The 13,141-nt window shown below is 40.4% G+C and overlaps 1 protein-coding gene across 1 annotated transcript; it reads left to right on the top strand.

The window, feature by feature from the left end:
- The first annotated feature begins 3,587 nt into the window (after positions 1-3,587).
- Positions 3,588-12,685, top strand: LOC117812652. The gene is made up of 2 exons (XM_034683556.1): positions 3,588-3,726; positions 6,809-12,685. The coding sequence occupies exon 2, from the start codon at positions 9,029-9,031 to the stop codon at positions 10,772-10,774; it is 1,746 nt and encodes a 581-aa protein (XP_034539447.1). The 5' UTR covers positions 3,588-3,726; positions 6,809-9,028; the 3' UTR covers positions 10,775-12,685.
- Positions 12,686-13,141: the final 456 nt, after the last annotated feature.

Here is a 13,141-nt window from a genome sequence, read left to right as displayed (position 1 = left end):
TATACACACTGCAGTAGGTACTAAGCACACACTAGTGATAGTGGTGTCAACTCCTTGCATGGCTAGAAGAAATAACTGTTTACATATGGGGCTGAAGGAAGGGTTATTATGATCGAAATCAAATGCACAGCGCTGTAAGATAATGAGAACCTTTGACTAAACCTCTGATTCTTTCTCCTATGTCAGGTATTGCAAAATATTTAACAAGAAGTTGAAAAAGTGGAGCCAGTACACAATGAAGGTGGATAAGGACTACAAGTACATCACAGACCTCCAGAGCACAATCCTGCACAGAAGGCTGACAGCAACTGGGGGGATGCCAAAGAAGAGAACCAGGAGGCGGGATGATCCACGCCAACATGTTTACCTTCAACAGCCATTGTTTTTATTTCTGTAATAAATACATTTTCTAATAAAAGTAAATGTAAAACAACTCTTTGATATTGCAATTATTTGTTTATAATGTTGTATGTTACTTGATACAGATTTAATTATTTTGCAATTTGAGGAGAGAAGGCCAGTGTACATTTAAAGATTTATTTAACAAATGTATACACAGCACACTCAAGTATTTTTTTACATGAAGATAAAATATATACAAAGGAACTAAAGGGTCACCATAAAAGTATTGTATGTAATCATGTCATAGTTTCATTCACTCTCAACTGAAATCTTTATAATGTCCATGTGGATCTGGGTAAGTGTCACGGATTTTCCAGATACAGTAACAAGGTATTACTACTCTATGACCTGCGCCAAGTGCTCCATGCTGCCAGACAACAACCTGTCTGTGCAGCATGGCGGAACTTTTTGATGCTGTCCCCAGGATCTGGAGCTCGTCCCCGGTCGTTGCTCTCCCTCTCGCTCGTCTGGCTCTGCCTTGCACTCGACCCCGGCCTCGTCCTCTCCGTCCTGAGGTGCTTGGCTCAGGATCGTAATAAGCAGTCATCATGAGAGCTCTAACAAGCACAAAAACAGTCAATATGTTGTAGTTCCAACACGAAAATGAAGACTGTCAACAATGGTGAACGCTAATAAATAAATAGGCACTGTAGCCGTCTAGTAACTAAACATCATGAAATGCTTAATCAAAATAAACATGGCTAGCCAGGAGTTATTAGCCCGGCAGCAACAACTTACTCTAGCTGTATTGAGATGATAAAAACAAACACAAGTAAAGCCAACATGCAGGCTATGCTGTGCATTCTAACTAATTACATTATTTTTTGATGTGGTAATATAAGCGGTTTGCCACAGCGCGTTCATATGTTTGGAGGCGTGTCCCTCCCCTCTCCCTACAGGCTGCTCTGAAGGAGTGGGAGGACTCTGTTCGCCTGTGTGCTTTCAAAATCAAGCTAACTGCTGCGGCTTTCTCAGAATGTCCTACTCCAGCTTTAAAGTCATCGTTTTGGCTCCATATGATCCCACAGGCTTTTCATCATCGGTGAGAACCATCTACGTTGGTCTGAACGCTCCTTGGTCATATCGTCGTAGATGGACAGGGTGCAGTTTTCCCACCGCATTCCTCTCTGTTTCTTTGCAGCTGCCAAAACTTTCTGTCGCGCAGTGTAACATAGAAATTTCACCAGTATCATTTGCGGTGGCTGGTTGTCATCTGGCCGCGGACCGAAGCTTCTGTGGCTCCTTTCTATCTCGTACTCCTCCCCTGTCAGTCCGAGACCGTCAGATAGTATTGCCTTGATGTATGCGTTCATTTCACTCCCTGCTTCTTTCCCTTCATGCAAACCGATGAGCCTAATGTTGTTTCGTCTGTTTCGGTTTTCTTGATCGTCCACTCGACTCCAGAGCTGGTCCACGCGTTTAGCTAGTCTCTTAGTTTCAGTCTCTGTATTAGCACTGCGGTCCTCCACGTAAGCTATGCGGCTCTCCACTTCGTCGACTCGGGTTTGTAATGCACTTACTGCGTTCTTGAGCTCCGTTGTGTCAGACTTAATGGCTGATACATCGTTTGCAACTCCGTTCAGAGTGGTGGCTATTTTGGCAATTTCTGCCATGAGGTCTTCATTGCTGGCTCTCTGACCTGTCTCTGGGCTAGCAGGGTTAGCTTCCATACAGCCAGTGGTTTTCAGACGTGTCTGTACACTTCATTTTGGTTGAGTCATCGTCGAATTCGAACTTGTATTATTTGTTAGTATTACTTATTTACTTTAACGGTTCACCTTCTAAAGAGAGTTTTAATGTAATTGTGATAAAATGTTGGCGGGAACCGGAGTGAGACTAAAGCGCTGCCATCACCTAGGTCCTCCTCACGTGACTCGATCCTTTCTTTAATTCTCAAAATTTTTATCTTGACCAAATTTTTACAGAGACTTGTCAGTGATCATTAATCACCAAATATTCCCCTGATCATAATTTTGACAACAATAATTTCAGCTAAAGCAGACACAAAAACAACATGTGATTTAATGTAAATGGGCATTATGGGCTACATATTTTAAATATAATTGTGAAACCTAGGGCAATGGCTTGGAATGAAGTTGACTAAAGAGGTGTAAAACAAAATTTGGTGATAAATTATATTTTATGCTTTATAATAAGTGAAATTGGCCGGGTCAATTTTGACCCGGGAGGACAACAAGTGTTATTATTTGCTGCAGTTAAAAAATAATAAGTGGTTCCAAAACAATATTCTGACCAAACACTCACAAGAAAGAGCCTGTGAAAATTCATGAAGAAATTCTTAGGTGATCATAATTGTTGTCAAAATAATTCAAAAAGTATGTTTTTTAAAACCCCAAATCAAGTCATATCTTCATGTAAATAAGCCATGTTGACCATAAATAATGCACTAAAGGGTTAAAAGTTGTATGAATGAGTTCAAAGGAAGTTGGCGAAAAAGATAAAATACAGAATCTGGTGAAACGTAATACTATAGATTTTTAAACAGACATATCCTCACCGGGTCATTGCGTTGTCCAAATAAGGAAAACACAAGGGTTAAATACACTTAACTGTGTTGTAGACCTCTGTGTCTATTTTATGTTTATGTTATTCCTGAGAAAGACAGTGCTGGACAATGCACCTGCCTGTCTCTGTCCATCGGTGCTGAACCATTCCTTAATCAATGCAGTAGAGTGCTGTGTGCTGTCCTCGGTGTAGCTGAAACATTTGAACTCGACAAGCAACCTGTTGCCTTTTATGGGCTGTCTTGGATCAATAAATTATATATAAAGTTTTTGTTTTTACACTGGTATGTGTCGTGGAATTTTCATAGTCTTATATATATGTATCTAAGAATGTTTAACTATTGTATTCTTTCAGTCTAAATGTCATGTTTAGAGTAACTTGTTTCCTATGTCATCTGTTACGGGCGAGATCGTGTCAGGGTAGTAGTCAAGGTCTCTCCCCCTGCTCCTGTCTTTATCTATGTGTTATGGCCGACTTACTGTCTCCAGAACTAGAGCACAGGTCTTCTTCCCACTTGTTGTGTTCCTATTTTCCAAACATGGTTATCTAACTTTAGTGTCGTCTTCGGGGGGGAATAAATACCATGCCAAGGGTTTTGTCTGTCAGAACTGACTTGGCATTGCACTGCACTCTCCTGCCTGTGTACTGTTATGTTATTTCTCCTTGGCCAAGTTCTACATAAACTATTTCAACGTAAGCCGTCAGAGTCTCCTGAGTCTTCTGTGTCCAGTGTCCAGTTTGTTGCTGAATTCCATCACAAATTGGCGTCACGAACGAGAATCTTAACGACAAAGACTGGTAAGTGCAAACTTTTATTTGCTTTACCATGTCTGAGTCTGACAAGATCTAAAAGAAACTGTAATTGGGATTTAGAGTTCTAAACTTGACACATAGTGACAGTAGTGAATTGGTAATTGCTGTATGTAGATATTTTTTTTAAGTTAAGGCGTTATGGAATAAAATGGAGTCTACAAATTTTTAGATGTTGGGCATCGGGCACCCTGCGGGGGTAGTCAAGAGGTCTGAGCCAGCTTCGGGCTGCGACTCGACACAGAAAATATTCAATCTGTGAGTCTTAACCCTTGGGAAAAGTTCTGAGGTGAATCGAATGATTAGAGGGTTCATCTCGTTAAGACAAGACCAGTTGTGATTCTGTGTTCGGCGGGACAATAAGACTCTGCAAAGTTACGGACTTCAGAGCAAAAAAAGGGGGTTGAATTTTGGTATAAATCCCTCCTATTTAAATAAATAATAAGTCCCAACACTACTTACTTATGTGCATTAAGTTACATAAGTCAACCAAGAGAGAGAGAAAGTAGATCGAGCATAACCGGCCACATAAAAGTACAGCAACTGAAAACAAAATTAAATGATTAAAATTTCCTTGACTTCAGAAGAGACTCTGAATGCAGTTGAAGTGTTTATTAAATGTTTTGTGTTTGCTGTGTGTTTTTGCTGGTTTGTGTTGATATTGTGTTATATGTTCATTGTTTATTGCAAAATGTGTAATCATCAGTCCACAACAGCTAATAGACCCCAACATGATAAAGATAAGAATAAACACACGCATGCTAATGATAAATGTGCATGACTTTCTGTTAAAACCACCTAAAATACTATATTGAATTCACATACAATTGACTCGACAACATAGTAGGATCCATCATTCCTCACAGACACGCCTGAGGGCATTGTGAGAAGAGCAGTGAGTGGTCACTTTCTCACCACTCCTAGGTAAATGGATAAAACAAAGATGGCCACATCTCGGGTCATTTGAGTCAAAGAAGATTGAGTTAGCTACATAGGTTAGCTACTGCTAATGTTAAACACTAAGAGGTGATCCAGAGTGGGATTACAGGAACATGTGTGATGTGTGAAAGTGTGGTCTGACGTGGCCTGTAAGAGGTGTGGAGAGAATGGTGAAGAGAGGCGTTGTGAATGGTTGTTGGATGAGTTGAAGACTTTCCTTAATGACAATTCTGAGTTGATATCTATACACAGCGCTGATTATATACTTTTGCATGCAGTAGCCATAATCATGAAAAGTTATAAAGTAAGAGTAGAGAGGTATGCACTCGCTGAAGCCTCACATATGCTGCTGAATGGCCAATGTGTGAGAGCATTTTCAAGTTTCCAGATTCATCAGACGGGTAGTGGCCCATGACCATACCTATGAATGAGTGGCTGAATCACAAAGCTGAGAAGTATGTAAGAACATGCACACGTAATTGTAGTAATTTTACTAAAGTAAGACTTTCTTAGTCGGTTCATCTTCAAACATAGTGATACATAAATAACTTGCTGATACATGTAAAAAAATGTGTCATATTTCCCCCCCTCCTCTTTAGGAGGGGCCTCTCTGAACTGAGCAATGGGAGGCCATGTAGAAGAAGAATCAGATCCACAGTCAATAAGCAAATATTAACAATAAGATTTATACTTGTCCTTTTGAAAGATTAATTATGTCAATTAAAGATGATGATGCTAAGATTTAAATGTACAAGAGTATATCCCAACAACTAGCATCCTAAATTATCCACACTGAAGGTGTTTCAGGCACTCCTATATCAGAGCCAGTTTCCACTGAACACAATGTTGCTGTGGAAGGAACAGATGTGTAGTATTAACTTCTGATTATTTGAAAAGTGTTTTAAATTTGATGGGAAAATATTTTTTGTGTAAATTACTTGCTTCGATTAATTGTAGTGGGCTTTATTTGAGAATTACTGTGAGAGAGCCTTTCCAGCAGTTCAATGTTTGCAGTTTGTTTAAAGTTGTGTTTATTACTGGACCTTCCCAAGTTAATGTTGACACATTTGAGATGGCACACGTGCAAAAGTTGCTGAATCATCATCTTTAGTGTGTTTCATTGATGTCTGTATGAGGCCTGTACTGTATTGCTGTTGCATAGTTCCATTAATCAAACAGAGGAGTGTAAATAACTTGCTGATGCATTTATCAGCTGACATGTGAGCAGCCAGTATTTGTGTCTGTAAGGGTGTGCTTTAACAGTCACACTGTATGAAAATAAAAAAAAAAGTTTTAGGAACACTGAGGCTCCTCTAAATATCACTCCGGCTGTTACAGCTAGTTTGAACCAAAACATGTGAGTGAACTGGTTAAACAATGCTTTCTGTGAGACAGGCTTTATCAGCTGCTCAGACTTAAACCATAACAACCTTGGGGATGAAATGTTTATTTTACAATTGATAGAGCCTCTGATTTTAGATATTAATTATTTTGTTACAGCAGCCACCCTCTCCAATAATTTGGACACCTATCTAAGTGTTTTGAAATCCCTATAGCAAAACAAGAAAAGTTAAAAAAGATAAAAAAATCTATGAGTTGTGACATTTGGTCCGCCTCATATTGTGAAATTCAAGCTAATGCTAAACCAAAAAAGGTAATGATAATATTGCATATAATAATATATGATTAAGAAATTCTGATCCATATAAAACCTATTATCGGAGTTGAAGGGGTTATTCACTCCCTCTTTAAGCAAAGTGTGTTGGTCCAAACTTCTAGACTGTATATCACTCTTATTTTGCCTTCTGTAAAGAACGGGTTACTAATGGTTATAACCCCCCCACAAACTATATAATAGTGTAGATAATGTTATTGTACTTTTGTCTTTGATTGTGCCTGATATAAATTCCATCTTGGCTTCACTGCCCAATATTACCAGTACTACACAGTCATTGAGGAATGTTTAGTTTTTCCTATTTCCTTTGCATCCAGATAGCCAGTGTCTGTTTGCTTTTATATTCAAAGGCCGTCTGCTGACCTGGACCCGTTAGTCAAGGCTTATCAATAAAACTCATCAGTTGGACTGGATTTACAAGACGTACACTTGACGGGTGTGAACTCTCTGTTGCAGTATGCTCTGGATTTATTTGTGCTTTGCCTTCTAAGGAAGTCTTGCTCATGATACGTGGACGAGTGTGGTCACAGAGCCTCTTTGGTTGAGGTTCTGTGAGCCTGAGGCTACCAACTTGGGTCATGTGCTGTGCTTTGAGAGACTGACACTTCTGGTGAACATGACCCCCCTGAAAAGTAAGAACTTTCTGATTTTGGAATGTGTGTAAGGTTGGCACTGGATTTTGAGTACCCTGAAGTGGACTGTGTTGTATGGAGGGCTTCTACGGAGTAGGCTGTATCACCTGTCTTGTTCTGGACTAAAGGCCTCCTACAGCTTTGAAGGACTCAGTGACTGCCCGCATTTCACTTCGCATGACGTTGACACGCAGCTGTCCCGGCTCCCTGTATTCACATGTTTTTAAAGGAAGAGTTTTCTTCTGAAGAAAAACAAAACAAAACAAAACAAAAAAAAAAAAAAAAAAAAAAGGATCCTTGATATGTCTGGTTTTCCGAGGTCAGTGGCCATGGTTGTTATACTACGTAAGGAATCAGCCTTGTTGTACTGGCCAATGACTGTGTTGTACAAGTCCCACATTTTGTTAAATATTTTTGAAAATATTTGAATAATAGAACACAGAGTAGGGTCTAGACCTGCTCTGTTTTAAAATGTCTGGAGAACATTTGTTGTGATTTGGCACTATATAAATAAAGATTGAGTGATTGAGAGCATTAGTCACCAAACAAACAACAGTAGCAGCGGGAAGATCAGGATATGACGTGACCATTTTGTCTAGCCTACATGTAACATTAAAGCGCTCACTTCTGCCTTTTAATTCTACAGCACTCCTCCACATAGAGTTTATCAACGATCATGATTTTAATTTGTATTTGAAACCAGCACATCCCCCAGGCCAGAGCTCATACAGACACATTCTCCAAATTCTGATTTCATTTTTATACTGATGGCTCATCCTCATGACCATCTGAGAAAATACATCTGGCTGGCAATGATACAGTGAATGACCGAGGAAGTGATTGAGACCTGAGCTCTGCCTACTGGCACCTCAGCTCAAGCAAAGGAGTTGTATGATCTTATCAGGCCTGTACTCAAAACAAGGACAAAGCAACCACAATATTTACAGATTCATGTTATGCCTTTGGTGCTGCTCATGATTTCATGTTGAACTTTGGGGACAGAGAGGATTTCTCTCATCCTCAGATTAACCAATTAAAAATTATTGTATAATCGCAATTTTCTTCATACTATATATGTTACAAGCACAGCTTGCTATTTTAAATGTGAGGTTCACACCTCTGGATCTGATACTGTTTCACATGGAAATGCAAAACAACTGATATGCAGTTAGACAAGCCACAACTTCCTCCAGCTCCACAGTACATTAATGTAGGTCCATGTAACTTTAAGAGGCCATACCTGTGCCTTCTGTTAGTGATATTCCAGTACAGGAAACCAAGATGTTACAGTTAGAGCATCATTTATGAGTGTGTTAGGGTTGTCCAAGAAGTCTAGCTTGTAGACCTCCCTAATGGTATTTTATCTGTCCTCATCCCTCCTCCATGTTCTGGTCATTTTGTACACTGCCCTTCACATGCAGGACAGGGGGAATGAATGAATGAATTATAAATAAGATAATTGCAGGTAATTAAATTGCAATGACTTCCCAGGTCTCACACACATTGGTAGACTGATGCACACCATGTCAGTGGGCCAGAGAGAGAGAAGAAAAAACAGCCCTATCAAACAAGATAATTTATCATCACCCTCAGGGCTCTTTGTAGAGATAAGAAAAAACTTTGGTACATACAGTATGTCAATTTTCGAGTTTACAAATATATGTTTATGATTTCTTACAAAATGTTAGGTTGTGTCCATTCGAAACACACTGAACTCAACAATCAGACTAAGTCCTTAAAATACTTTGATGGGGGGACCAATGTCCACAGGGACAAGTCAACCTTTGACACCCCATAAAGTAACACTGTTATGGACTGATGTGTTTGGGTCTGATTTTGTTCAACATGTAACTGAACAACTAAAGTTTCATTTGCAGGTATCTGACCAGCTTCCGGAACCTTTTTCCTCCTTTTCTGTGTGGAGATTATGTACTAATCAAGTCCTTGGACAAGGTCTCTGTTCTGATTTTCCTTCCAGGTGGAAAGGTCCATTCCAGGGGTTACTGGTCAACCAAACTGCTCTTAAGGTCGAGGGCAGGGCAGAATGGGTGCACGCATCCCGGTGCCAGTTGGCACCTCCAGAACAGGGGGCTCGATCCTCTGGGGAGGGCTGACGTTCCTCCTCCTCCTCGTGGTGGTGAATCCCGACCGAGGGTTCAAGCAGAGCGGGAGTGGCGATCCTGACCTGGAGGTCAGGGAGAGAGGCGCAGATTTGCCTCACAAAGAATACGAAGGACCTCGTATTCAGTTCCAGGAGCATGATGCTGACAGACAGCAGCCCCATGCACAGTTTAAAGAGAGTGGTGCTGAAGGAAAGCAGCCCCACAAGTGTGTGTCTTTAAGAGAAAGAAAAGGTGTGAGCCACAGTGAGAAGGAAGCTGCAGTGGCTATTCCTAAATCCACAACTAACGTAAGACGCACCTTTCTGACACACAGTTTGAAGATGAGAAAAAAAAGAATGAAAAAACATGACTATGTGAAAGACGAAGGGAGAAAGCCTAACGAGAATAACAAGGACAAGACCAGTGACTCTGTTTCTGTTCCACCTGTTTCTGTTCCACCTGTTTCTGTTCCACCTCTCTACAGAGCCAAACGAGAGGTGAACCCAGTCTTTGTCCGGTGTCCGTCCCGCAGGTGTGGACTGAATGATTGCCTACTTGCATACCGTAAAAACGACGCAAAGGGGAGGCGAAGATGGGGAATTCTGGACCCGAAACAAACATTTGTGAGGCCAGCCTCATTTGACTACATGATTGTGAGTTATACATCTATTCTTCCGTTGAAGGAGACCCCAGACCTGTGGTGTTTCACAGTGCAGCAGCTGAGCGAGGATCCTGACTGCGCACAATGGAGGGTAAATTATAGACTGTTTCCTAAACTGGGCACTGACTGTATTGTTCAGGAGGATGAAGATGACTGGGCTGTCGTAGAGCAAGCACGTACAACAATCTACTATGAGGCTGTAAAGCCAGTTGGAGGGAACTCTTTCCGTCCGGATGAAAGAAATTCAGCTGCCTTCCTGATGGTGGATTATGCACCAGAGCGTAATCTGAGTAAATGTTGGTTGTGTCAGAACATGCCTAAATCTATGCATTCTCCAATGTTTACCCCTGTTCCTTTTTCCAAGGCAGATTATGTAATGGTTGATTGGAATGGTCTAGGTTCTAGAATGGAGGCAGGTACAGATGAATGTTACACACCTGCTTACCCCAAAGGGAATCCTGAGTTCTCAAGGTACACTGATCTGGCTCTAGATACAGTCGCAGAGGTAAATTCTAACTATTTGCCTGTAGGTGTAAATGATGTAAACTTGTTGCGCATAAATTCGGTACAACCCTTCGTAATGTTAGCTCTTCAATATAAATTGCATTTAACTTTGGTGCAGACTAACTGTACCAAGTCTGAGAGAGATCTTGTATGTGTCCCACAGCCTTACACTTATTCATTATTGGTAGAGGCTTTGATTGAAATTCAGCCGTGGTTTGGCACACGGTCATTTAATATGGTTAAAGTTTCAATGCACAATTGTTCTGTTATGATTTCTGATGAGAAAACGCCTCCACGAGACTGTTCTGACTATATTCCACCCGTTTATACTTATGAGTTGCAGAATGTTTCTCTATGCTTTAGAGGGGTGGGTTACTCTAATGAGCCAAATTTGGGTGAGGGTTCTTGTACTTCAGTGGTAAATGTTAGCCTTAAACAACAGCCTCTCCCAGAAAGGGTGTATCTCATATGTGGTAACAAAGCTTATAGGTGCATGCCATACGCTAGGCTGAGGGGAGTGTGATATTTAGCTTATTTAGTCCCTATGATTCGAGAGGTGGACACACAGGAACTTGCAGTCCTGCATTCCCCTCCCCTGAGACAGAGAAGAGAGCTCTCAGGGTTCCAAAAGGTTGCCAGTGTCTTTCTGCCATCTTATGGTGTTTATGTGTCCCAACAAGAAATCGTAGCTTTGTCTAAAGTCTTAGAGCATCATTTAAATGTTTCAAGTAGGGCCCTTATGGCTGAAGACAGGGAGCTGCAGGAGGTAAAGACTGTGGCTCTGGAAAAATCGTGTGGCCCTGGACTTACTCCTGGCAGCCCAGGAAGGAACTTGTAAGGTGATTGGCACTGAGTGTTGTTCCCATATATCTGATGCCACCACTGATGTTATGAATATGGTACATGACACTGCCCAGGGGTTAAAAGAACTACATGACATTCATGGTTTTGATTTTGGTAATTTTACAGGATTATTCAGCTCCTGGGGCGCTGGTGTAGTCAAATTCTTAGCCACTATTGTAATCACTCTGCTAACAATTCTGATTTTAGGTTCTTGTCTGGTTGCAGCAGTCAAAGCAATTTTTCTACGAGCTATCAGCCCAATCAGCCAGGCCCCACAGATAGTAGTAGATGAGGACAGTGTCTCTCTAGGAGTCATAGAAAAAGCTTATGAGGAATGGGTTCCCCCAGGGTTCCCTGCTGAGGAGGATGATGATTTGTCTCTGTTTGAATAAAGGACTGAATGTGATAAACAGGGGGGATCCCATGGCCTAGATAAAGGGTCAGAATTCTGGAAGTATGCTTTGCATACAGGGTTGAAGATAATAATCAAGGTAATCAATGATGTTGATTCTGTGTTATGATTTTCTGGATTGAAATGATTTATTTGAAATGGTTTAAACTGATAATTAAATAACAATAATTAAAGGGTTTTACAATTTTGGTAATGGGTTTGAATTTAGAGTATGTATCCAGCACTCCATGAAAAGTATAGAAGATTAATAAGTGTTATAGCATCTTTCTGATTTTATTGAGATAAAAAATAAATCAAAATAAAAAATAAAGAGAGAATAAAATAAAAAATAAAGGTAAATGAATGATATAATTGAGAATAATGATCAGACAATTTGAGAATGAATTGGTGTATTTTTCAATTACAGATAGTTTGTGGTAATTGGATTAAAATGAAGTTGGAAGTAATCTATATGAATTGACCTTAAACATGGAGTGCTAAGTGTGATTTTGACATTAATATAATGATTTGGGTTTCATGATGGTTTCTTAGAGTTTTGACATTATATGGTAATGTTTTCATTTATACAATGTGTGATTTAATTTCTGTTTCACCCCCGAGATTAGGGAAAATGTATTGTGTAGACTAGAGTAGGGAACACACGATGCTTTTCCCCCTCCTCTCAAAGAAAGAAAGACAAAACAAAGGGGAGGGTTTTGCGGAGTGTGGGGAGCTGTGATCTGTGACCTCTGCCCGACATTCCCGAACACTCCTCCGTTTCACGGGGCTGTGTGTTGTGAATTGAGATACTGAGGCCCTGTTGGTCTCGAGGCGGAACTCATAGAACATATGCTGGGGAAAGTGTATGGGGGACACTTCCCGACTTTTCAAATGTTTTCAATTTATGAAAGGGAGTGCAGTTTGTTTTGATTCATCTTATTTGTGATTTTCTAATGATTTGATGCTGATGTTTGCTGTAATGAAGCTGTGATCCTTTTGTGTTTTATTTTGTGATGAAGAGTGCAGTTCTGCGGACTATCCCAAGGCATGGGTTTAATGTGGTAGTGAGTGTTGATCTCATGATCAAACAGGGGGGATCTGTCGTGGAATTTTCATAGTCTTATATATATGTATCTAAGAATGTTTAACTATTGTATTCTTTCAGTCTAAATGTCATGTTTAGAGTAACTTGTTTCCTATGTCATCTGTTACAGGCGAGATCGTGTCAGGGTAGTAGTCAAGGTCTCTCCCCCTGCTCCTGTCTTTTATCTATGTGTTATGGCCGACTTACTGTCTCCAGAACTAGAGCACAGGTCTTCTTCACACTTGTTGTGTTCCTATTTTCCAAACATGGTTATCTAACTTTAGTGTCGTCTTCGGGGGGGAATAAATACCATGCCAAGGGTTTTGTCTGTCAGAACTGACTTGGCATTGCACTGCACTCTCCTGCCTGTGTACTGTTATGTTATTTCTCCTTGGCCAAGTTCTACATAAACTATTTCAACGTAAGCCGTCAGAGTCTCCTGAGTCTTCTGTGTCCAGTGTCCAGTTTGTTGCTGAATTCCATCACAGTATGAACAAAATGACAATAAAGCTTGATTTGATTTGATTTGACATTACAGAGGACACAACAAAAAATCAGAAAACACAATGTTT

Source organism: Notolabrus celidotus, chromosome 5, assembly GCF_009762535.1.
Source record: "Notolabrus celidotus isolate fNotCel1 chromosome 5, fNotCel1.pri, whole genome shotgun sequence".
Taxonomy (NCBI): Eukaryota; Metazoa; Chordata; class Actinopteri; order Labriformes; family Labridae; genus Notolabrus; species Notolabrus celidotus.
Note: the sequence above shows the minus strand (reverse complement) of the source record. Positions and strands in the feature narration are given on the sequence as shown.